The sequence below is a fragment of the Amia ocellicauda genome, chromosome 19 (assembly GCF_036373705.1).
Source record: "Amia ocellicauda isolate fAmiCal2 chromosome 19, fAmiCal2.hap1, whole genome shotgun sequence".
NCBI lineage: Eukaryota > Metazoa > Chordata > Actinopteri > Amiiformes > Amiidae > Amia > Amia ocellicauda.
In genome coordinates this window covers 826,199-852,625 of record NC_089868.1, presented here as the reverse complement: position 1 = coordinate 852,625, position 26,427 = coordinate 826,199, and the positions used below count along the sequence as shown (strand labels likewise).

General features: G+C 45.7%; 1 protein-coding gene across 5 annotated transcripts in view; it reads left to right on the top strand.

The window, feature by feature from the left end:
* Positions 1-26,427, top strand: part of cep350 (centrosomal protein 350) — a 65,811-nt gene that overhangs the window by 28,478 nt on the left and 10,906 nt on the right. For 2 of the 5 annotated variants that reach the window (XM_066692509.1, XM_066692508.1), the window contains exons 12-34: positions 802-1,766; positions 2,733-2,883; positions 3,814-3,962; positions 4,775-4,964; positions 9,054-9,298; positions 9,443-9,615; positions 9,875-9,985; positions 10,738-10,878; positions 11,605-11,741; positions 12,093-12,194; positions 13,708-13,877; positions 14,032-14,228; positions 14,475-14,659; positions 14,812-14,899; positions 14,997-15,143; positions 15,446-15,603; positions 17,772-17,894; positions 19,846-20,045; positions 22,224-22,423; positions 23,695-23,845; positions 24,245-24,405; positions 24,713-24,849; positions 26,282-26,349. In XM_066692509.1, the coding sequence (XP_066548606.1) occupies positions 802-1,766; positions 2,733-2,883; positions 3,814-3,962; positions 4,775-4,964; positions 9,054-9,298; positions 9,443-9,615; positions 9,875-9,985; positions 10,738-10,878; positions 11,605-11,741; positions 12,093-12,194; positions 13,708-13,877; positions 14,032-14,228; positions 14,475-14,659; positions 14,812-14,899; positions 14,997-15,143; positions 15,446-15,603; positions 17,772-17,894; positions 19,846-20,045; positions 22,224-22,423; positions 23,695-23,845; positions 24,245-24,405; positions 24,713-24,849; positions 26,282-26,349 (4,349 nt within the window). The remainder of the gene's footprint in view (positions 1-801; positions 1,767-2,732; positions 2,884-3,813; positions 3,963-4,774; positions 4,965-9,053; positions 9,299-9,442; positions 9,616-9,874; positions 9,986-10,737; positions 10,879-11,604; positions 11,742-12,092; positions 12,195-13,707; positions 13,878-14,031; positions 14,229-14,474; positions 14,660-14,811; positions 14,900-14,996; positions 15,144-15,445; positions 15,604-17,771; positions 17,895-19,845; positions 20,046-22,223; positions 22,424-23,694; positions 23,846-24,244; positions 24,406-24,712; positions 24,850-26,281; positions 26,350-26,427) is intronic. The other 3 variants (XM_066692510.1, XM_066692512.1, XM_066692511.1) reach the window with 3 other exon arrangements.

Sequence of the window (26,427 nt, the reverse complement as noted above, 5' to 3'; positions counted from 1 at the left end):
TTTGAGAGCAGCAAATTAAACTGCCACAAGATGAAGCACCTTCCTCTCAAAATAATGAGTTACTCTTCTAATTATGTTTGTTGCCACACCAATGGATCAAGTGTTTGTTTACATGGAAACAGCAGACATGTCCTGGGGCCCTGGGTCCTGTGAACTGTCAGTGAGCTGCAGACGCAGCCAGTGGTGCTCTTCTCATCAGTGTTTGAGTGCATGGGCGCATGTAGGGATCCACACAGCAGCCGTGGCAGCCGTGAGCAGAAACAGCTGTGGCAGCTAATGGGTAGCGTGTGCCCGCAGCGTTCCCGCACCAGGGTTATGGGTACTGTACTGCTGGCATTAAAATCTGAGCAGGCCCAGTTTCTTGCTCAATGTAAAAAGAGGCTTAAAGACTTCAACTCAGCCGCAGTTCAGTCAGTGGTTTATCCATGTCTTCAAATATGATCTGAGCTCTCACTAGTATTCAATTCATAGATCCACTGCGCTCTGCCTAGCTGGTTGGTGCGTTGTCTTTCAAACAAGTACTTAAATCATGAAACAGGGATCACACTCATATTATTTTTCAGTTCATTTATTTAAAAACGACAAAACATTTTCAGCTACGTACAGCATGAGTGAGTAATGGCAGGAATGTGTAAACACTGAGTTTGGATAATGGATCTGGATCTGAGACAGGCATAGGCAGAGGCTCCACCATCTCTTCAATTGTCTGAACACTATGGCTCTATGTTCAGCAGGTGTTTGTTGGCTTCGACAGCGTGTAGCATGTGAGTAAAGGAACTGTATCCTCTCTGCTCTCTCTAGGAGCGATCTGGCCGGGACGTCCTGGATGCAGCCGGACCGCCTCAGCCCAGCTGGCAGGGGGCCCCTTTCTCCGGTGGCCCCCTCGGGAAGCCTGTTCACACAGCTCCTGGGTCTGGAGTCAGGGCTGTCAGCTCTGCAGAAAGAGGGCCAGACCAGGGGCCAGCCACCCCCCTCTTCAGCCCCCACTTACCCCTCGAAGGGCGCCGGCCAATACAAGAGCAAAATGAACCGCATCGAGGCCCTGAAAGCCACAGCGGCATCCCTCTCCACCCGCATCGAGAGTGAGGCGCGAAAGCTGGCCGGAGCGGGCGTCAATTACGGATCCCTTCGAGACCTGGACTCTGACGTGCTGCCTGTCCCCCCTCAGGACAACGGCCACTGGGCCAAACCGGTCAGCCCTCCGGTCCGTGAGATCAGAGAGGCCGATGACCTGTCTGCCAGAATCGAGCGGCTGCTGAATGCCAACCATGACACCTTTGAGGGTGGCCTGCCGGGAGTGGGCAACGTGCACGACTTCAGGAAGCCCCGAGAGCCGACCAGGCCTCACACCAGCCTGGCCCTGGGGTCCAGAGCACAGGCAGGGGAGCGCCAGCACGAGTGCCACCCCAGGAGCTCTCTGGATGCCGCAGAGGTGGATGGGGAATCCGCCCCTCAGGACTCCAGCGCTGGCTCTATCAGCGAGGGTCCTCTGCTGAGTGAGGGCAGCTTCTCAGACGTGGAAGAGGCCCCCCACCCCAAGGAACTTCCCAAGCCTGCTGAGAGGCTGAGGAACAGAGATTTTTGCATGGCGGAGCAGAACACCTTCCGTCCGATCGCCCACTTCCAGAAAGAGGCAGAGAAATACCCAGCATTCAGCACTACCTCTGAAGCCGTGGACACCAGGGGACCCTGGGAAGAGCTGGCCAAGGGGAGTCCTCACAGCGTCATCAACATCTTCACCAAGAACCTCCACAGCTACGGAAAAGGTCAGTATTGAAGGAGCCAAGAAGAAACCTCACTGTCACATCATAGGGCCATATTACCCACAGTTCCATACAGCTTCATCGTGTGAGAAGGGTGCCAATAATTTCATAAACCATTGTTTCAATTTTTCAATATCGACGATAATAAGAATAAACTGCGTATTGTGTTTTGTATGAAAGCACTGTACCCATACAGCGTTACAAAACATACCAAACAACTAAAACTGCAAAAGCATTTCCAAAGTAGATGCAACAGTATCCGGTTGGTTGTGGAATTCTCCAGATGCCATGTCGGATGGTTTTAGTTCACATTAGTTCATTTTCTAAATTGTATGGCTTTAGGAGATCCGGTTGTGTCTCACTGAGAGTTAGTGTGGCTTCAAGCCAAATGTGACATGCATTGTAGTGTCTCTCTAGCCCTGTCAGCAGTGTGCAGGGTGGGTTGGAATCCCCCCTTTGTCGCTGTTACGGCCCCATAGAGGACACAGACTTACTGACCTACTGCTCTAGGGCTTGTAAAACCTGGATTACGGTCTGAACATGAGGACCTGAGGTCATTTATACTGTACTGAATGCCTGATTCAGTCTGGCTGCTCAGAGAACGCCAGACACAGACGCCCATCCGAGGTGCTTGTGCAAAGTGAGTTAGAGAGCAGCCATTAATCATTCATAACAGTCTCGTTTCTTCAGTCGTTACCAATTACCGTCACAGCAGATTCATATTTACTCCTTAACCCTTACCGTCTCGGTTTCATCCACACTACCCAGGTGTTTCCTTATTGTTTTTTATATAGAGTGAAACAGATTTTTTTTTTTTTTTTTTTTTTTTTTGTAATTATTATGTAGATAGGGGCAGTGAAAAATAAGGTTAAACGAATCCATCTTTACCAGGACACAAAGTAACAGGAGAGTGTGTAGGTGGCTTAATGCCCGTGTTTGGCTGATGGTGACTCTTCCGTTTGTGTGCAGTGCTGGAGGACAAGCCAGACCGGAGCTCCCCAGCCCTGCGGCCCCTGCTGCCCGCCGCCAGCCCCGTGGACGTGGCTTCGTACGAGGACGACTTCATCTCCTCTCGCAGCAGCACCGGCCACTCCAGCAAGAGAAGCCAGCTAGGGCTCAGGTGAGCACAAACCCCTGCTCTGAGCCACAGAGAGCAGGCTGGGAGGAGGACCATGCATACACGCTGAAAGAAACCAGCCTTTTATATTGAGACCTCTGAGTCCGCCTGTGTGACTCCCCACTCTTAACATACTGATAATGGCACAAAAGCAAATTCCAGAATACTTGCAATGCAGGTTAACAACAGGTGTTGGGGACATGCAGCCCTCTGATGAAGACACTTCCACTGATGAGGTGAGAAGAGCAGGGATTTGTGGGTGCAGAACTGATACATAGGTGAAATCTATCCTGGTCATACTTCACATGATTCTGTTGGCTTGTCTTTTTCACATCCTTCTGGTCCAAATTGTATTAAGCTCTGTAGTGTGACTTGAAGCTGCTGCTGCTGTGTCTTATTGCACCTTAGTATATTGCTGGGTTTTACTGTTGCATTGTATTTGTGATCTGAAAACCACTAGGCCTATATGAAAAGACTTGTTTGGGAAAAAATTCACTAGTGTTGACCACTAGGTGGGGCTGATACCACACCATGTAAACACACTGCTTAGTGCCCCAGTCTGTGAGCTCTTTGATTGGTGCACGAGTCTCTGTGAAACTTCAATGTGTATCAAGTACAGTTGCTTTTTTGTGTTCATATGTACAGAGTGTTTGTATACATATATTGTTTTTTTTTCTTGAATGTGACGTTTAATCAGAGTTGGTTTTATTCTTAATTTTCCGGTATATATTACCACAGAATAAAATAGTCTGGCATGGTTAAACTTGTGATTCATCATAGCAGGACCATATTGGTTTTTGGTTAAAAGGTGCTTTATAATCTTTGCTGCTTGATGGACATTTTTAGACCAGATGAGTCCACCTGTGCAGTTCTGTGTGTGTGGTTATGCAAGGCTCAGCTGTGCCTGATGGCGTGCCTTCTCTGTGTCAACAGCAATGGACACAGTGCCAGCAGTCCTCATGAAGAGCTGCCCAGCCGGCGCTCTCCCTACGATGCCCGGCTCCCAGACCACCTGTCCCATCATTCCTCTACCTCCACGCCCGCCTCATCCCCTCGCTCCTCTGGTTCTGTTCGCAGGAAAGGTGAGAGATCTAACATTTTGAATCTATGTGTACATTCGGACTACAATCGATAATTGTGGTATGTAAAATCTAAACTAAAATATAGAATATAGCTTACCTTTTCAGTCTTTGTTGAGGAAATAAAGATGAGTTCTCTAGTGACACATCATTGTCAGCTGAGCTTTGTCTTCATATTGCAAATGTCATATCTTGTCAAATCCCCTACAGCTAAAATAGTTTCAATGTATCAGTGCAGTTTGGAACAATATGTCAATGTTTTCATTGTGAAATCTTCAGTATACACAAGTGTTTAGTTTTTTTATATGTACAGGTTTTACAATAAGGTATTAGAGAGCTCCAAAATAATTAGTAAAGAGACCTCCATATGTTTCATCTGGCACAAAAATAATTTCACAGTTCGCAACCTTTCCTATTAGCGCAGCAAGCAGTGTGTGCATGAATGAGCAATGCCCTTGCGGATTCATACCCCCTTCCCATATAGATCATGTCCTCCATCTCTCCTGTCGTCTGGAAACATGTCCCTGCGCTGTGGGAGGCAGTGACGTGCTGACCCAGCTCCGGTTCAGCTCTTAACCGCTTCGTGCCTGATGTCTAAGTCAGCACAGGCCAGAGCAAATTCTAATGAAAGCTATGCACATTTGCTTCTTATGAATATCCTTGCAACATTGTTTCTATGGGGTTTATAACCAGATGCACTTCTTGCATACAGGTGTGATAAGTGACTTAATTATAATTATTAAATATGTATAGAGTGTATATAGAGTGTCTATCTTGCTGCGTGTTGCCATCCCTGACCCGGTGTGTCCCGCCAGGTGGAGAGGTGTCAGGGGACGGTGCTCGGCAGCACCCCCTGCTGGAGGGAGACAGAACACCATCCTCGCAGGACTCAGAGCTAGGGTCCCAGGAGTCCAAAAGGGCTTCCCCAGGAAACGCATCATCCCGGATCTCCGAGCCAGGCCCAGACAGCCCCAGAGGAGACGCCTCGGCCCGCTCCCCCCCCAGGTAACATGATGCTGACCACTGGGAGAAAACTGATCCCGGACTGTTGACCTGTAGTCAGGGCTGGTCTCCCATACCTTCGCTACCTGGAGTATCTAAAGACTATAAATCTGCTGTCCTTCCTAGGAAGTACACCTTTGTCACTGCAGACGATGTGTGAGTCCATACTGCAGTCCTCTGCAGGGGAATGGAGATGGGGGTCCATAGTTGTCCTTTGCCATATTTCAGTTGTGAAACTCAACTTTTATCAGTATTGGTAAAGTTGGTTTGCACACATTCTTGTTCAAACTAGACCCACCAAGACAAGATGATCTCTCTCATGTTGTTCCTGTACAACAGCACAGGATGCATTTTCCTTGAGAGGAGCTACTTGTTTGTTTCCTAGGGATCAGAACATGATTATGATTCTGTTCCCTGTATTAGCTGGCAGGCTGTGTTCATGTGAATTATACATCACCAAACAGATTATACACACAGTCAGAAGACTCTTGAAATGGTAGTTCAGAATGGACCTCACGTGTGGCATACCTCGTTTTGGGACCTTTTCAGTAACAGCGCTGCACTGAAGGAGCCAATGCATTTCCAGGCATCCTGGTGGCCCTTGTTCATCTCCTTTTTTTTAATTAACTCGTGTCAGATTTGCCTCTGAGCCGTTACTCTTGAAGCTGTTTTTAAGCAAGCACTCTCACATGTGCTGCATTTTGAGGGCCTGCCAATGTGATTCAATGTTTAAAAAAAACACGGGCACACAATTTATTCCACACCGGCATGCAGAGATCAACAAAATGTGCTTTGTAGCCCTGCAGCACAATGTACCTGATTCTCTCTATCAATCACACATGGAATTAAATGGAAGATGCAGCGTCAACACTAATCTACCTAAAAGATTTAATCAGCTGGTGTTGTATTGCTATATACTTTTTTGTAACTGTACAATTTCTAAAGGACGTTTTCCAAACACTTGGCTTTGGGAGTATGCAGATATATTTTCTGTAGTCAAATGACACTCTTCCTACATGTGTTAGCACTCAGCTGCAGGGAGACGTAGAGGGCTAGCTGTGTAACAAGATCTAGGAGAAGAGCTTCTTTGACATTTTGGTTTTGCTGGTTAAGATGCAGATCTTTGAAATGGCAAAAGAGTATTTAAGGGAAGGAAAGGGAAACTCGAGAGCTTGCGTTCAGCTAAATGTAAAGAAAACAAATCGACCATAAACTGAGCACAAATCATTAAAAGCGTCAACAGGCCCTGATTGAAACTGTGCCAGCTAAAACACCTCGGTGACCACAGAGCTGGTCGGGTCAGAGGTTCTGCGTCCGGTGAGGTAGGTGGGACGGCCCGGGGAGACACTGTACCCTTTGTTCAAGAGTGGGGTGGTCTGATCCTCACCACTGCAGTCTGGGCTGCCGGCCAGTGGGGGATTCTAGGGACATTTGAATGTTTTTTTTTCCCTTCCCCAGAGAGCGCCCAAACTCTGTGTGTGAACATATTTTAAGCTCGCAAAATACAAGTTCACTCTGAATCCATCCTGGCTTCTGTAAAATCTGAACCACAATGGAGATGTATGCTTGGCCCATTGTGTAACTCTTTGACTGAAATGTGGAGCTCCATGTAAACACAGTCTGTCCTTGGGTATTTATAGTTGTGTGTGGGTGTATCTGCGTGTTTTGTCAGTCAGTGCTTCAGCTGTGACATGGGACCTTTCAGTAACAGTAATATTTTACTATGAGGATTGTATGTAGATTGGGTTACACTCAAGGTTTAGGGCAGAAGAAGAGATACAAATGGGTTTCTTAAAGAAACCCACAGTCCACTTTAACTACCACCAGATCTCATTATGTTTAGAAATTCAGTCCCAAATGCGCTCATCATTTTTCCAGTTGTGACCACTGGTCTTTAGTTAACTTTTTCCATGTCCTCTAGAGTATTGTAATATGTTATAATGATAAGTCATGAACACTAAATAAATACCAAAGTTTCCCCTACCATGTCGGGGAGCCCTTCATCCAGCCATGGATCGCTACAGGCGGTTGCAGTTTCTGATATTGAGAAATGTCCTCCCTCAATATATACAGTGAGGGAAAAAAGTATTTGATCCCCTACTGATTTTGTACGTTTGCCCACTGACAAAGAAATGATCAGTCTATAATTTTAATGGTAGGTGTATTTTAACAGTGAGAGAGAGAATAACAAAAAAAAAAAATTATAAATTGATTTGCATGTTAATGAGGGAAATAAGTATTTCATCCCCTATCAATCAACAAGATTTCTGTCTCCCAGGTGTCTCTTATACAGGTAACGAGCTGAGATTAGGAGCACTCTCTTAAAGGGAGAGCTCCTAATCTCAGCTCGTTACCTGTATAAAAGACACCTGTCCACAGAAGCAATCAATCAGATTCCAAACTCTCCACCATGGCCAAGACCAAAGAGCTGTCCAAGGATGTCAGGGACAAGATTGTAGACCTACACAAGGCTGGAATGGGCTACAAGACCATCGCCAAGCAGCTTGGTGAGAAGGTGACAACAGAAGAAACACAAAATAACTGTCAGTCTCCTTCGGTCTGGGGCTCCATGCAAGATCTCACCTCGTGGAGTTTCAATGATCATGAGACCGGTGAGGAATCGGCCCAGAACTACACGGGAGGATCTTGTTAATGATCTCAAGGCAGCTGGGACCATAGTCACCAAGAAAACAATTGGTAACACACTACGCCGTGAAGGACTGAAATCCTGCAGCGCCCGCAAGGTCCCCCTGCTCAAGAAAGCACATGTATAAGCCCGTCTGAAGTTTGCCAATGAACATCTGAATGATTCAGAGGAGAACTGGGTGAAAGTGTTGTGGTCAGATGAGACCAAAATCGAGCTCTTTGGCATCAACTCGACTCGCCGTGTTTGGAGGAGGAGGAGGAATGCTGCCTATGACCCCAAGAACACCATCCCCACCATCAAACATGGAGGTGGAAACATTATGCTTTGGGGGTGTTTTTCTGCTAAGGGGACAGGACAACTGCACCGCATCAAAGGGACGATGGACGGGGCCATGTAGCGTCAAATCTTGGGTGAGAACCTCCTTCCCTCAGCCAGGGCATTGAAAATGGGTCGTGGATGGGTATTCCAGCATGACAATGACCCAAAACACACAGCCAAGGCAACAAAGGAGTGGCTCAAGAAGAAGCACATTAAGGTCCTGGAGTGGCCTAGCCAGTCTCCAGACCTTAATCCCATAGAAAATCTGTGGAGGGAACTGAAGGTTCGAGTTGCCAAACGTCAGCCTCGAAACCTTAATGACTTGGAGAGGATCTGCAAAGAGGAGTGGGACAAAATCCCTCCTGAGATGTGTGCAAACCTGGTGGCCAACTACAAGAAACGTCTGACCTCTGTGATTGCCAACAAGGGTTTTGCCACCAAGTACTAAGTCAAAGGGGTCAAATTCTTATTTCCCTCATTAACATGCAAATCAATTTATAACTTTTTTGAAATGTGTTTTTCTGGATTTTTTTGTTGTTATTCTGTCTCTCACTGTTAAAATACACCTACCATTAAAATTACAGACTGATCATTTCTTTGTCAGTGGGCAAACGTACAAAATTAGCAGGGGATCAAATACTTATTACCCTCACTGTAGGTGCACAAGAAATCTGGTTTAATTAGAATAATACCAAAATTGTTAATTGAGCTTGTCGGGAAGTTTTTCTAAAGAACATACTATCATATAGAAGATGACTCCCTTTGGTTGCCGGGCAACTCCATGACATTAATAAGGAACCCCAAACTTTGTCACACTTCTTCTGTTCTCTCTATGGCCTTGGATGACAATGTTTTTCTAAAAATCAGTTACACAGAACTACTGTACCTGGCCTCTGAGGAACAGTACACAATGCTGAACTTCACACATGGGTTACACAATCTCGCCGCAACAATGGTACAAATAGATTGTGTTTAGCGATTGCCTAAATCTTTAAAGTGTCTGAAATTTTAATCTGAAGATGTGGAACTGCTGCAGTCCTGTGAAACTCTGCGATAAAAGTGTCTTTCACATGAGATGAGCGTGTCCTGGTGCTCTCTCACACCACACGTGGTCTTTGTGTTTCCAGCTCTGGGTCAGAGGGACTGAAGTCCCCTCGGCATCCAGCTTCCTCTCCCTCTGGCTCCCCCACGAACTCTGCTGCTCAGAAGAGTCCAGCCAGCGATGGGTCCTCAGCGGGGACCGACAGGGCCAGGACTGGGGCCCCTCACGCCACTGCTGTGCCTTCTCCCAATGCCAGGCTGAGGCCCATGACTGTCTCCAGTGCCTTTACTGAGTTCAGTGTGGGAGGCAGCGGAGAGCCCAGTGTGACAGGTATGAGCTGAATGAACTGTGAAAACACTGTGATTTAGGTCTTGTAATTTGTGGTTTGTGCGTGTTTCTTAATCGGGGCAATTCTAGTTTTGCGAATACGATCAGAATCCGGAGTGTGTAATGGGAAGTGCTGTCGATCTCCAGGTCCTCTCCAGTTCTCGCCAGGGGTGTTGGAGCAGCGCATGGCCGCAGAGCTGAGCTACCTAGATGCCATGGAGGAGTCGGTACGGCAGCTCTCTGACGTGGAGCGTGTCCGCGGTGTCTCCCTGGCACAGCAAGAGAGCGTCTCCTTGGCACAGATCCTCAAGGTAGGCAAGGTAGGCAAGGCAGCTGCTGCAGATATGAATGAAATCATAGCTTGAGCAATCAGTCCTCTTGCCCCGTGACCTTTGACCTCTCGGGCAAAGCAGTATCATCTTAATGTTGTAAATCGCAGCTAGATATCAAGGCTTGTTTTAAGGCTTTGATAGACTGCTCGTTGTCTAGCAGCCAATGCAGACATATCTAATGTAGGTGATATATTTCATGGCAAGGCTGGCTGTGTGGTTGATGGAGTTCTGGTCTTTATCCTCCCAGGCCCAACAACAGAGACATGAGCGGGACCTGTACCTGCTGAAGCTCAAGGCAGAGCAGGAGGCCCTGGACTCTCAGAGACAGCTGGACGAGACACGGCAGAGGGCCGCCCAGGTGTGTGTCTGTCGGGGAGTGGTGTACAGGGTTTGCTGGCTTTTTTCAATGGACTCATTTTGTTTCTGGGCCATAATTACAGTGGGTGTTTTTGATATACGGGCCGGTTTCTTTGTAATTTCAGTTATCAGGGTTTGCACCAGAAACAAAATCTTCAAACTTAATTCCAAAGTGTTGAAAAAGCACAGAAAATACCTTGTGCAACTGTTGACATAATGATAATGATAAGTCCATATTGCCACTAATCATATTACAATATGTGAGAGTCCTAAGAAGCTGAAGAGAGCTCAGAAATAGCTGTATCACAGGGCTGTATGGCGTCATGGAGACCCATGCTGAAATTACGTAGAGAAGTTATTGCAAACTTCAGCTTGAGCTCTTGAGGGAATGCAAGTGAGTACAGTGTCTGAGTTTGGGCCTGTGTAAGTTTAACTGAGCCCTGGACCATCACCTCTACTCAACCTGCAGCTGCTGGCCGACCAAAGCTGGCAGACAACTTGTGCTGACTTAAGGTGGGGGGGGACCAGTATCAAATAAAAATAAGTTTGAGAGCCAATGAGCCAATGTCTTTTCAACTAGACAGTTGTTCCTATGAGACAGACCTAAGCCGTCCACCTCTTCTCTGACTGTTTAATTGACTGTGGTCTTGGGACTGAGTACTAAATGAGTCCAGGCTCTGGCGTTCGATGTACTCTGGGCCTGGGTGTTGGGTGGTCCTGCCAGGGGTGACCGTGTGCTTCTCCCTGTTCAAGGCCCACGCAGAGTCCCAGCAGTCCTTGGCTCATTCGCAGCAGGAGGCCCTGGGCACCATGCAGGATGCCACCAGCAAGATGATCTCCCAGCAGGCCGAGGCCGTCAGATACAGTGCAGACGCTGCTCGCCACATCAAGGAGGTACACGGCACCCCAAGAATCCTTCTCCCCTCTCCATGACTGTATGCTTCCCTACATTCACTGTGTGTTGATGGCATGGTCTGTGTAGTTTGGTATAGATGCATGAAGTCTAAGCAAATACCTCCATTGCTCCACTCTACTTTGAGGTAACAATAATAACAAATATAGGCTGCAGTGCTGCTCTCACACGTGAGGTTCCGTTGTCCCAAATGTCTTGCTTTATTGACACATTGCAACAGGTGAAGCTGTATTATCATGTTATCACAGACTTCTCCTTGTTCAATAAGGGTATTCTTATTAGGATCACTCTCTCCCTACTTGCTCTGTAATGTGTACAACTGTTTAAATAGTTTGGACACCTAGAACAGAACCTATGCATAGCCTGCTTCCCTGCAAAGTGACTGAAAATCAAATCCCTCAGATGATTCTTTGTTTAATTGAATGGCAATGTTCTCTCCAAATGTTCCAGCTGTTGGTTTGATGTAAATTGAGAACCACAATTAATAAAATGAGTAACTATGTGGAGATCCTCATATGAAGTTTCTTAATGCAGTTCTCAGATATTGGTGGCCTAGTTCTTCAGCAGAAAACACTAATACAGAGAGTCCACCTTTCAGCGATCGCGTCTCCTCGTGAGGCTTTAGCTGGTCCGTCTGTGTCGTATGTGTCAATGATGAGTCCTGTGTTCAGTGAGGAATTAAGCCCCCTGGTCGCCCCTCTCTCCAGATGACGGAGCTGGCCCGCTCTCAGATCGCGGGGGCGCTGAGCGTGCCCGCTGCCCCCCTCACAGCCCTGTTCGACCAGCAGCGCCAGCAGCACTCCAGCTTCATGAAGCAGCTGCGCTCCCGCACGGACACGGACAGGTAACCTGAGCAAAGCCTGAGTCTTAGAGCCCCTTAAAATTTGGGTTTCTCTCAAAATATTGCCTGATACTTCCCCATGCCTTACTGCAGAACTTTAAATACTTTAATTTAAACAAATTCAATCCATAAGCCAAGAACAACACAGATATTGACAATAACCCTGGATCTCAGTTTGTGGAAAGTACCAGAATCATCCTCCTTGTCATGTAGTTTTCCATGTGCTTCTCTCTCACTCATGATTGTGGGTAATGTAGTACCTTGGTGGTTTGTGCGTTGACCGGGGATAATCCAATTCCCTGGTTCACACCAAGGTGTCAGCTGTCTCACCCTTCCTCTCCCATTGATCTGCAGCAGGAAAAGTGAGGGGTCTCCTTTGAGAACGAGGACGGAGGAGGGCCATTCCTCCTTCGACAGCTACTCCGAGTCCTCCCACTGCAACACACAGACACCCAGGTAGACGCACTCTTCCTAGATGACATCTCCTGAATTTCAAAGGAGACCAATAGTCTCTGTTGTTTATTTCAGATTTTGTATATTCTTTTATTCTGTCATTCGTGTTTTATCATTCAGGACACATTCATGCCCACTATTATTGGGAATACGCAAGTCTTTCCAAATGTCATCATTCTAACACTCCTGTTTCCAGTGTCTAAGAGCAGCTTTAATCTATCACTCAGGGCTCCCAGGGTTTGTTCAATCAAAGTCTTTGCTCATTTGCATAAACCAAAGTACAATTTTCTAATAAACTTAAAGCTAGGGTATGCAATCCTGAGAGGCCAGCAGTTAGCAAGCTTGTTTTGAAAGTGGCTTTGGAGACACCCTCGCTTCAGAGGTGTCTCCAAAGCCACACCCCCTCTATCACACATGCGCGCGCGCACAGAGCAGAGTCTCAGCACCAGAAGGAGAGACGTGTGGGTGGAATCGATCGCAACGGGTTCAGATTACCGCATGTCTAATTCATAGGTTAGACATTACAATAATAATGAACGTAAACATCTTATTTACGGTTATTTTGTTTTTAAAAATAGTAGCTGCGGCTCGCCTTCCATTCTCTCGCTCGATCTGCACAGCATAAAGGTTCCCGCGCAGATGACATGTGATTGTCTGCGCGAACAAGTTGCGTGGCCGTATGGAAATATAGATTGACAGACAGGAAGGACATCCTATCATTACATTTGGACCGAATGCAATGATTGGTCAATCACTTTTAGTCCTGTCCCTTCCACAGAAGATGTATATATATATTTTTTTACATTTAGACCACTTTAATTATTGATTTCTATCAGGATGTGAAGAGACTTTCAACCAGTATAACAAAAAATGTTTCTGGAAAAGATTGCATACACAACCTTTAACTTGGGACTGGAAAAAAAAGACAACACAGGCAAATGCATTTACATATTCCTGAGGCGGGAATCCGGCTGTGGAGTGACTATAGTACCATTGATGCCAAGCTCTCTGTGTAGCTTGGTCAGGGCGGTGTTCAGAGGGTGTGCTGATTCCCGGAGATCACTGGCTGCTGACTTAAATCCTGCAATTGCTGTTGTTTTGTGCTCATATGCCCGTTTGCAATATAGTACTTCTTTTTATACCAGACAGTAAGGCAAAAACATCACAGGCCTTAGCTGCAGGCATCATTTGCAGGACTATCCTATTTCAGTTCCTGGATACCCTAAATCGACTGTTCCTTAGTTAGTTACTTGGGTAGTTGATTCATTAAGCAAGTGACTTATTATATTTAAGGGGATCTGATCCTCAATGGCTGATGGGCATTCAGGTATTTGATCCACAAGCTTTCCAATGCATCAAATACTCCACACCCACTTCACTGATTTGAATGAATCTCGCCTAGTGATCACAATAGCTGTACTGATGGCTGGGCTTGAGACCTGGTTCCCCACTTCAGTCATGAGCTTGAGATGGTGTTCAGTGCTGTCTGACTAACTGTATCTGGGGCTGTCCGCAGCAGTGCCAGCAGTCAGCAGGACAGGCCGTCCACGGGTTCACTGGACAGGAAGGAAGGAAGTTCCCTAGTGAAGGAACGGAGAGGAAGCTCTGAGTTGGAGGAGGAGGTCCAGATGGCCGCTGATGACTCCATCCGCAGTGACAGCGCCCCATCGCTGCCCGAGGAGAAGGGTAAGAGCTGAGCGGTGTCAGTATTTTCACAGCGCAAGTGCTTCTACAAGCAGCATTGTCTTACTGACCGCATAGACAGTCTGCATTGCACCAACTGCACTCCCACAGATCTCCTACTTAGAAACTTTCCTCCTTCCTCTTCCCCTGGGAGCAGACACCACCTCCATCGCCACAGAGTACTCCCTGAAGTTCGACGAGTCCATGACAGAGGATGAGATCGAGGAGAAGTCGTTCCGCTCCCTCCTGCCTTCCGAGTCGCACCGCCGTTTCACCCTGGAGAAGAGGCGAGGCCCCCACGAAGACTCGGACGACGAGCCGTCCCAGGAAAAGGCCGTGCTCTATGCAACCAAGGTCAGGCCGCTCAAATTACGAAAAAAACATCTTGTAAAACACACTCTTTAGATAGCAAACACAGCATTATAATTTAGACCTGAGGCCAGAAAGTGTCTGTAACTGCAAGATTGTAACTCTACGCCATCTTTTGTGGTACTGTGAAAGTGTTAGTAGTAGGACAGCAAGGAAGGGGTGATAGTCTGTAATGCAAACAACAGAGCATTTTGTGTGAGCTGCAGCCCTTCTCTCCTTCCTCTCAATCAGGATGGACGGATGCCCTTCTCCAGCGGCCAGGACAGCTTCTCCAAGTTCACCATGGAGATGGTGCGGCAGTACATGAAGGAGGAGGAGGTGCGCGCCCAGCACCAGTCCTCCCTGCTGCGGCTGCGGGAGAAGGCCCTCAAGGAGAAGACAAAAGCAGAGCTGGCCTGGCTGGAGCACCAGAAGAGGTGAGGTGGCCCTGCCCCTACCCAGCATCCACCTGCCTAGAGCTTTTCATCTGGCACCCTCTCTTCACCTCCATCGGACATTGACATGATGCCCAAATCGCCCAGATCGCCCAAAATACGCAGATTAACAATATATTCTTTCTTCTCACCAGACGGCTGAGAGACAAAGGAGAGGATGACAAGATGCCGCCCCTGCGAAAGAGACAGCGAGGCCTGCTGCTGAAACTCCAACAGGAGCAGGTAAGCGCAGTGCTTTTACTCTTCTAGTGCCCAGGCTTCACTGCCCTGTCCTAGTGTGGGCAGCACAGTCTTGATGTGTGTCGTCCCTCCCATTCAGGCCGAGATCAAGCGCCTGCAGGAGGCCAACAAGGCAGCCCGCAAGGAGAGGCAGCTGCTCCTCAAGCAGCAGGAGGAGATCGAAAGGATGCGCCACACCACCATGAAGCTGCAGGAGAGGCTGAAGTCGGCCGGGGACACCCAACTGGTCAGTGTCTTTCAGCGTTACTGCCTCCTCTCCCGGCACTGCAGCCATTAGACTGGCAATTCTCCTGTATGTAGAAGCATCCCTACCTACGTCCGTGTCCCATCTGTGTGTCAGTACAGGGAGGTCACGCCCAACACGCTTTCATTTAGCACAGTTTCAGAACAGCACGGTTTGGGAGTGGGTGCCCTTCAAACGAGAATATTTTTAAATCTCTTATCGTGTTCTCTCTCGACATTTTGGATGCAGATTACAAGTATTTTTTTTTTTTACGGTAAATGATTTTTGATTTACCTTCTGTGCAGGACGCTCCCCATTCGGACACCGTGGAGGAGGAGGTGAAGCCCAGCCCTGCCCAGACCGACCTGGAGACGCGCAGCCCGTCCCCCCTCTCCGTCTCCGGCAGCGAGACTAGCAGCATCATGCAGAAGCTCAAGAAGATGCGCAGCCACATGGACGAAAAGTAATCTTTGATTTTGTGCAGAAAGCCTGATGTTTAAAAGCATGCTATTAGCATTCTTTGGATCTTTCTCTTTGTGGCTGCCCTATGTTACACCAGAGCCCCTTCTGGGAGTGGTGCACATTAACAACTCCCTGAAAATGCCAATCTTTCCTCACCCTCGCTCTGGTCTGTTATGAAGACCTGTTTCCTGTTGGACCAGAATGCGGTCCCTCACAGGGCTGTGCCAGGTACTCAAGAGCAGCGGCCTGGAGCAGAACAGGCAGAAGCTGAGCATTGTGTCCATCCCTGCTATGACTGGTCCAGTCAACTGGAAAGAGTTAGTGTCAGATTTGACAAACAATTAATGAGCTTAATGTGACTGCATGGACACAGAGAGACAATGGACAGGTGATAAGGCAGCACACTGCTGTGTTTCACATGGGAGTGCTGCTGTGCTGGGTTCATTTTGGGACTCCCATTTTAATGATGCAGGGTTTTGTTTTAGCATACTAGGATCTTGGTATTATAATAAATATGGTTTTAAATGATTGCTGGTGGGTCAGTGAAGCACTCCTTTACAGAACTGCCTGCATATTACCTAGTAAAAAAATAAAACCAAATCTTTCGTTATCAAAGTTTTTCCCTCAGCATTGTTTAATAGTCATTTTTATATTGAAAGAGGATGATGGTCAGTTCTATAGAAATTGAATCCTTATCCAAGAAAGCCCTTTAGCTTAATGATAACAAGATTGTTTTGAACAATAACCACTCTGACACCTGATTCTATTGGGTGGTTTGGTTTATTTATATCATGGGGCAACATTTAAACCTTATCTCTTGGTCTCAGCCCATGGGCTGCCTGTGAATGTTGATGTTTGCATTGCATTGCGTTCTAAAGGGTTAAGGGTTAGCATGTTGTGGGGCTGTATCCGGACTCGGCCGGGACAAGGGATGAAGGCCTGTGAAGTAGGGTGTTTGTGTCTTCAGATCATCATAGTGCAGCAGGCATATTGAAGATATTTGTCCCATGTTTGATTGTCACCAAGGGGATGCACTGCTGTCTGGGCACCAGCTAGTCTGAGATTATTATTCTGAAAAGGTTTACTAAAACAATAGTTTACCAGATGCAATATTAACTAACATTTATTCTGCTTATCCCCTGCCTTCTGCTCCTTTAAAAGCCTTTTGAGGTCCTTGAATGCTACGCTGCTGTGGATTTCAGTGCTGGGTCCCTGCATTTCTGTCTTCCCTCGCTAGGGTGATGTTTTGATTTCCCCCTGTGTGGTGTGCATGTGAAGAGGAGCATGCTCTAAACCACACATCCCCTCTCCCTCACTTTGGAGGGGAGGAAAAACAAAAAATCATGTCCGCTTTTGCTGCAAGCTTCTACAGATCTGTACATGGGTATATATTTGTAGCTGTACACCAACCACTGCTCACTTTTGTCCCATCGGCTTGCTTGAATTAACATTTCCCTAGAAATTGGTTTGCTTTTGAAATTTGCATTGCAAATTGAAATTCATTACACCTACCATTTGTTTCTGTCATTATTATTATTATTATTATTATTATTATTATTATTATTATTATTATAGTCATGCTTGCTTTGAGTAAAGCACTGGTTATTCTAATGTGGTTTAGTCTTAATCTGGTTTTAGTGATCAGGCAATGCATCAACCAAATTTTTACCAAATTAAAATTCCATATTCCATAATTCCATAATAATTTTTCTAGTAAATTAAATTTAGGAAAAGCCAAGTCCAGTGGGGCAGAAAATTAGAAAAACCCCACTATACTTTTTGGGATTAGCACACACACCGTTCCATCTGGAAAAGGATCCTTTTTCTCTTCATGCGAACGTTTTGGATAATTCAGTTCTCAAAACAAGTATATCTCCTTTTTAACAGGATGCCATGGCATAGTGTCATTTTAATGTAGGTAAATTGGCTGAAAAATATTATACTGCAGGTCCCAATACATTACGCATAGGTCAACCTTTGTGAAATAACTGCATTCAAGTTTTGAATTAACCCTTATCATTAAATGCAAAAACAAGAGAACCTGCTGATTCACTCACTTTCTCTTTTTCTCTCTCCTCTTCCTTAATTTCAAAATGATACCCCGCTGTAAGAGCTTCCTCCTTATTGCTTTTATTTTCTTTTTGTTTTTTTTCTTCTTCTTCGTTGTAGACACTGCTCTCCTGTCCACTACTTCTTCTCTGTCTTTACGTCTCATCACTGGGCCTCTCTCAGTGTCTGTTTCCCCAACCTCCATCCCAAATTCCAGCTGTTTATCTACAACCAGTTGGTCAGGTACAGTGCACAAGCCTTTCTCACTGCTTCGTCTGCTCCCCCCACCCCTCCCCCCCTCCCATAGAGCATGCTCTGATCACAGGCCACCACTGGGTGGGAGGTGTGGGTGGGTGGGGTGGGGTGGCAAGGGCAAGTGAGGGTATCTGTTTGATGCCAGGGAAACGGGCTTCAATGCAAGCTCATCAAATCAAGCAGGAGGCCTATCTGTGTTGGCGTAGCTGTTGAACATGTTTTGTATGGGTTGACTCACAGAAAGGAAATGGCCTGTTGGCATCTTGAACACTTTGACAGTGAAATAATCAAGTTGCATTTCCACTCCGTGACCTCTATTGTGACTGGATGAACAACAACTGCAAACCTCCCCTCTCCTCGTTTTTCTCTCTCCATAACTGATTGAAGCGCTCAACCCTAACTCCAACCGCACTCCTCTGACATATTGAGCTGTGGGGGATCACGTTGTGGTCTTTTCTTCACGTTGCAAACTATTCTAACTATTTTGAAATTTCGTCAGCCCCCAGTCGCCCTCCAAATAACAATTTGCAATCTCCTGCAGAATCGCAGAGTCTTGGGAAATGGCCCAGTCAGCAGTCTGGATCTGCTGTGGCCTTTCACTCCACTATCTTGGCACATGAACGATACCGTTCCAAAGTTCGTTAGGCATTTCTTGACATGTTTTTTGAGGATCTGAATGAATCTGAAATGCAATTAAGTCTGTAAATTAATAGATGCAGCCATCTAACATAAGGTTGTTAAAGATAAAATAATCAAAAAGCTCTGTCTTAGCCAGGTTGACCATTAGTTATTAGTGTGTCCATAGTTAGTACAAACTACTCAGACATTTCAACAGACAAGTCAGTTTTAGTTTTTCCAAATCTGTCTGTGTATGTATGAATTTATTTATAATTATAAAGACTTTTTTTAATATGCAGACTACATTTTGTTTTGGCATGCATGTACTGTAAGGTCTTTCCAGAACTGAGCAGAATCCATGGCACAGCACAGCACTAAACCGATCAGGCCTGAAAAGGGGCTGAATAATGACGCGGCCGCTTTCCCTCGTCTGGAAAATCTATCTTCAAGCCAGAACGTGAATTGGGGGGCTCTGCCTTTTACACTAATTGCTGAATTATTTCTCAGTGATAAAATATGTGCCATTTCTGTGTGTTTGTTCCCTTATTGATCAAACTTAATCTTGTAACCAACGTCCCTTATTAACTAATTATTGCTTCTGATGAGGAAATCCGTTAGTCTTGTAACTGAAATGAGAATGTATTGCTGGCTGGCCTGACGGGATTGGAGATGGGCTGGGTTTTAAACACAGCGACTTGGCTGTTTTGTATTTTTTTTATGTCCCTTTCTTAATCAGAATCGTTGTAAATTAGCCGTTTTCTGAACTTGCTATTCGATTTCCAGTTAATCTATGTACGTTTTCCTTTCTCATGAGCTACAGAGGAGGAAATCCTCTAAAGGGGCAGGTCTACAATGTTGATTTACAGACACATATTGTAGTGTATGTATTTTTGTTTTAAAGTAGCTGAATACAAAATCCATGTATATACTTGTATACATATGTCTGGGTGCATGTGTCCACCCATGCGTGTCACATGTCTAGTGCCCAAATAATTAAAAGGAAAGTTAAACGGGTAGAAGAGAGTCTTGCACTTTGTTGTGGGAAATGTAGCATGCTTTTTTCACACAGCCTTCCTCCATCCTCCACTGTGACCCCAAAGACCCTGTGTGTCACCTTGGTGGGACTGGTATATCTTTTTTCATTAAATTCAGTCACCCCCCCCCCCACCCCCATCATAAAACAGATGCATGGGATTGTCTGTGTTGGTTGGGCCGGTGGGTGAATCCCCCAGCGAGCTGTGCATGTGGGGCCGGTGTTTCCGTATCCCCGTGGTGGCACTCACAGTCCCCACATTGGCCCTCATGCTCTGCTCTCTCCCAGGTTCCTGACCAAGCGAGAGCAGCAGCTGATGCAGCGGCGGCGCCACGCGGAGGAGCTGCTGGAGTGGAAGCGCCGGCTGGACGAGGAGGAGGCCGAGGTGCGGCGCATGGAGCGGCAGGCCCTGGCGGCCTGGGACACCGAGATGAACCGCGACCGGCCACCCCGCAGAGAGCCTGGCCCAGCCAGCCTCGACTCTGCAGGTGAGCGCACGTCTGGGGCAGGTCACTGTCGTGTGCCGTCAATCCCCAGAGGGCCCGTGGCACAGTGGGCCTGACGCTGCCAGAGAAGTCGGACATTTCTCATGGCACCAACAGCTCGCCATGGCTTCATCAGTAACGAGGTTCTCATCGTTAGTGGTTCCAGCTACATCACATCCAGCTGGTGTGATAAATGGGCTCGGGAGAAACACAGGTCTGGGCAGTGGACTAATTGGCGAATCCAATTGAGGAGAGAAATGAGCGAGATAATTGCTGAAACACAAAATATATAATGTTAGTAGTAGTTTAAATACAGTGAAACAAAACCGTTTCAGTGTGATGCGTTTCCTATAGCAGACGTCCATTCGGTTTACTTATAAAATCATTCTATTTATCACGTTTTATTAAATAAGCGAGGGGCTGGAGCACTGCAGGAGGATGGATGAGGAGGTGCAGGATTACTCACCCCAGTTTACAATCCAATTAGCAATTCCTTTAGGGGTAAACTCTCCAATCAACTTCTGTATTTGAAGCATGGCTCTTCCTCAGTGTGTTACAGTGAGGGGAAAAAAGTATTTGATCCCCTGCTGATTTTGTACGTTTGCCCACTGACAAAGAAATGATCAGTCTGTAATTGTAATGGTAGGTGTATTTTAACAGTGAGAGACAGAATAACAAAACAAAATAACAGAAAAACGCACTTCAAAAAAAAGTTATAAATTGATTTACATGTTAATGAGTGAAATAAGTATATGATCCCCAATCAATCAGCAAAATTTCTGGCTCCCAGGTGTCTCTTATACAGGTAACGAGCTGAGATTAGGAGCACTCTCTTAAAGGGAGTGCTCCTAATCTCAGCTCGTTACCTGTATAAAAGACACCTGTCCACAGAAGCAATCAATCAATCAGATTCCAAACTCTCCACCATGGCCAAGACCAAAGAACTGTCCAAGGATGTCAGGGACAAGATTGTAGACCTACACAAGGCTGGAATGGGCTACAAGACCATCGCCAAGCAGCTTGGTGAGAAGGTGACAACAGTTGGTGCGATTATTCGCAAATGGAAAAAACAAAATCAGTCTCCCTCGGGCTGGGGCTCCATGCAAGATCTCACCTCGTGGAGTTTCAATGATCATGAGAACGGTGAGGAATCAGCCCAAACTACACGGGAGGATCTTGTTAATGATCTCAAGGCAGCTGGGACCATAGTCACCAAGAAAACAATTGGTAACACACTATGCCGTGAAGGACTGAAATCCTGCAGCGCCCGCAAGGCCCCCCTGCTCAAGAAAGCACATGTATAAGCCCGTCTGAAGTTTGCCAATGAACATCTGAATGATTCAGAGGAGAACTGGGTGAAAGTGTTGTGGTCAGATGAGACCAAAATCGAGCTCTTTGGCATCAACTCGACTCGCCGTGTTTGGAGGAGGAGGAATGCTGCCTATGACCCCAAGAACACCATCCCCACCATCAAACATGGAGGTGGAAACATTATGCTTTTGGGGTGTTTTTCTGCTAAGGGGACAGGACAACTGCACCGCATCAAAGGGACGATGGACGGGGCCATGTAGCGTCAAATCTTGGGTGAGAACCTCCTTCCCTCAGCCAGGGCATTGAGAATGGGTTGTGGATGGGTATTCCAGCATGACAATGACCCAAAACACACAGCCAAGGCAACAAAGGAGTGGCTCAAGAAGAAGCACATTAAGGTCCTGGAGTGGCCTAGCCAGTCTCCAGACCTTAATCCCATAGAAAATCTGTGGAGGGAGCTGAAGGTTCGAGTTGCCAAACGTCAGCCTCGAAACCTTAATGACTTGGAGAGGATCTGCAAAGAGAAGTGGGACAAAATCCCTCCTGAGATGTGTGCAAACCTGGTGGCCAACTACAAGAAACGTCTGACCTCTGTGATTGCCAACAAGGGTTTTGCCACCAAGTACTAAGTCGAAGGGGTCAAATACTTATTTCCCTCATTAACATGCAAATCAATTTATAACTTTTTTGAAATGCGTTTTTCTGGATTTTTTTGTTGTTATTCTGTCTCTCACTGTTAAAATACACCTACCATTAAAATTATAGACTGATCATTTCTTTGTCAGTGGGCAAACGTACAAAATCAGCAGGGGATCAAATACTTTTTTCCCTCACTATACCTGTGTGTGTGTTCATGTGTGTCTCTTTCAGAGCCAGTGAGTGAGGAACAGGAGACCCCAGGAGTGACCCACTCCAGTTCCCACAGCGACCTCTCCATCCCCGAGGAAGTGGGCAGCCCGGCAAAAGAGACCCCCGTGTCCGAGCTGCCCTCCCCTGGCAAAGATGCCACCCCCCTGGACAACACCACCTACTCGCAAGACTTCGACACCCCATCCTCCTACAGCAAGACGGTGAGCCCACACTGCAGCCTGTTAGCGCTACCTCGTGGAGCCGCACCCCCACGCCCATGGATTTAAATTTAAATTTGCAGACTTGTGCAGATACACCTAACACAGGCATTAAGTACGGTTAGAAACAAGTCCTTGTCCTTGTTTGGTTACTGCCAGATGTATGTATAATACTAACAAAGGCAAATATTATACAAATCAGTCAATACGAAGAGTATTGGACACACACACAGTACATTTTACAAGCAAGGAATAAAAGACAGAATACAAACTAGGCTTTATCCAGTTAAAGATGGCTATGAATTACAATTACCCTCACAGTATTGACTTGCTTGATCAGTTCTTTATTTTAAGTGCTTTTTAAATGTCTGTATGCTCAGTCAGTTCACTGAAGAGCACAAACAAACACCAAACAACCCCAAAGCATTGCCCTCATAAGCAGGCCTCTGCGCTCTGCCGGCTGTGGTGCAAATGCCCTGTGGGTTAATGTGGTTTGAGAGGTGCGAGTGTCTTCTGCCTCTTCCTTCCTGTGAACACGGAGAACAAGTCCTCGCTCTCCCAAACTCTCGGCAGCCCCGTTGAATGTTGTCCTTTGTCCAGCGAAATCAATGCTCCTTTTGAAGAGATAATGTTTTGTTTCCAGCGATGAGGAGACTGACATGTGCCTTTGTTGTAAACAGCTGTGGACCAAACCAAGCCAAGCTTCATTACTGTGTACTGTCAACATTTCCCGGCTAAACAAGTGCATTGATGTTATTTTCTATTCTTTAAATTCAAGATTACAGTTTTATACTGGTGTGTGTGGCGGTTCTCTGCTCTGCTTATTCTGCTTGACACTGTTCACATTAGTTAAATCAAAACATTTTCTAGTTTTGTTGTATTAATTAATCCTTTAATGAACATCTCATCTGAACACCTGAGTATATTTAATTTCTGCTGTGCAGTTTTAGGATGTAAACGACTCCCTGTCATGCCAGCAAGTGACAATGTGTATTGTTAGTGAGAGCTCAGATTTATTTTAGCATGAATGCTTGATCAATCTGCTGTCCTCGTCTGTCATCCTGCATTTTTCTTTGCTTTTGATATATAATAGCTGTATTAGTAATGCTGTATATCAGTGCCTCGCTGTGTCTCAGCTGAAGGGGACCTCTTGATCAGAAAAAATGGCTGCACTATGGATTGTTGCAATGCCTAGTGATTAGGATTGTAAACCTGAGAGTGTGCTTTTTATATCTCCATCCCCCCGGGCGCTATCCTGTTCCTCTGTTTGACAGTCTCCTTCATCGAAAGCCAGCCTCAGCATTTCAAAGCAGGATGCCACCAAAGGAGGCAGCGCCAGCAGCAAAATGCAGCTCAAGCCCTCCCCCAAGCCCGGCACACTTTCGGGGCACTGGTCTGACGAATCGCTGTCCGTCACACAATCGGGTATGTTTGAACCACCTTTTAAGGCTTTTGAGATGTTGAGCCACAGAAAGGTTTCTTGTCCTAAAAGCATACAAATAATTTAAATGTCAAAATAATTTGTTAAGCTTCTCATGACTTAATTAGTCTTCTACATCATCTAGTATGACATTGAAAATCCTTTTTTTTCGGAGGGTTAAGCTTTCCAGCGCTAACTTGAAATGTAACTGTGGATTTTCGTGGGTTAGCAAAATCCTGTCTGGGTTTGTTTTTTTTGTCTTTTGAGAGGGTTCGTTTTAAAGAAGTTGAAGAAAGGTGGAGATATTTCCCAGGCAATGAGAACACGGTCTGCATGGAAGGAGCACATTGATAATACCAGCAGTTAGGAAAACAAACTCGCCTGACACCCATCTCCTTTCACAGAAACGGCGTCTGATCAGAGTGACATCGAGAGCCGCATCCGTGCTCTGAAGGACGAGCTGCGCAGACGCAAGTCCATCGTGTACCAGCTGAAGAAAGAGCAGAAGAAACGCCACAAGGAGCGCCTCAAAGCCCAGGAGGCCAGCCTGCTCAAACAGCTGGAGGTCAGTCCCTGTGCTCTCGCCACAGTCTGAGATCGGGTTTAGAATCACCTGCATACGGCACACATATGGGAGTAACAGTCTGAATAGATAGACTGTCCTTAGATATCCCTCTTTTACAGTCATGAGCTCAGAATTATATCTGAAATATATCTTATATCCTGTAACTTTTGGGGGACCCTGTTTTTGCCCAAATTCAATCTTTTTAGGTGGCATTTTGCGTCCTAGAGTTTTGTGGTGGTAAATGAGAGCTGAGAAAACCGTGTTCTTCATGAGATCATAATATTGTTTAACCTTCTTCTCCCTCTAGTCTTATGATGACTTTATTAAGAAGACCACGGCAGAGCTGGATGAAGAGACCGACACTTCACCCTCCACCAAACCGCAGATCAAAACACTGTCTTCTGTCGCAGAGAAACCAAGGATCAAGCCCCCACCGCTGCAAAGGTATGCAGTCACACTCCCATCCCCTTCAGGACAGTGAGCCAGAATATGGGATGTAATCCCTTCATTTCAGTACAAATATTCTCAGTTTAGTCTTTGTTCTTTAAAGGGGTCATGAACTGAAAATCAAAATTCCCTTGATCTTGATCTTTTGACATATAAGAGGTAATTGTACTATAAAAACATCCCGTAAGTTTCAGAACTCAAAACTTTATCGTTAGTCTAAAAACAGCTTATATTGAAGCCAATCTGCAAAAACGACAGGATGTGGAATGTGCCACTTTATTATGTAATAGTGTGGCTAAACCCCACCTCCACAGAAGAAGATCAATACCTGCTTCTACATTACTGCCTGTTTAGCCCCGCACACCGATTCACACATATAGTAGGTAAATAACGAGAGAGACAAACGCAGGTCTATGCAGAAACCAAACGATAAAGATGGCTACGAACACAACAATTGACAAGTTTTTTACTTTAATGAAAATAATGGACAATGAATATAAGAACGACAGCTTGACAAACGATGGTACATTCATTTATACTTTGTTTACATGAAGCAGCACGAATTATCCTTTGTCAGATATAACTGTATTAATGCCTAGTATGTAAACTTTATATGCAACAACCATTGAAATATAAAATGTGTAATATGCATAAATTTTGACAACGTAACGACACAAACTGCTTAATGTAGCGTCTTCGGCTAAACTCTAATATAATGTAATAGGCTAACTACCTCACAAATACATAAAGTATGAATATAAATAAAGATGATTATTTACCACGCTGTCGCAGGCTGTAGTATCCTTGCCATTTGAGGTGCAGGTTTGTTGTCTTCTGATTCGGGATCAGACTCTGGCTCAAATGTGTTTGGCTGAATTTCACCGGCTGCCATTTCTCAACATCAGAAATTTTCAAAACAATTCCACACGTGTACTGACGGGGGAGTTGAAATATTTTAAATATGCAAAACTGTTAGCCAATCATATCAGTGGGCATTTACTTCCGAGTCTACAATCCGCCACGCCTATTCAAACGGTGTAGTCCGATGAGGGGGGTCAAAACAGGACAGAAAATAGCCTATTACTTCTAAATTATGATGTTATTTGATGTAAAAATCTTTAACATTATAAGTGGACCTCGGAGAACAGTACAAAATAAAAATAAAAAAGGCAGGTCGTGACCCCTTTAATTGTATTGATTTTATTTTGGAGTTGAAACGCATCAGCACCCAACAGCTGAGGGATCTGACTGCGGGTTTATTAATTTCTGTAAAAATACAAGGTGATACAATTTGATAGAAATACTCATTAACTCAGATCTTTCAAATCGTAAGCTGTCTTGAACAGGCAACAGCAAACTCAGTACAGAGTCTGTTTGAAAAGCAATTGAAAGGAGAGAGGTTGTATTTCTTTTTTTTTTTTTTTTTAAGGACTGAAACACACAAGAACTGGAAGCTTGCAAGTGAATCGGAGAGATCTCAAGTATTGCCAGACCATGGTATGTATGTTTTGGAGGAATTAATATTGATGTATAACACTAGTGTTCATTCCAGATTGAATTGTGTATGTATTACTG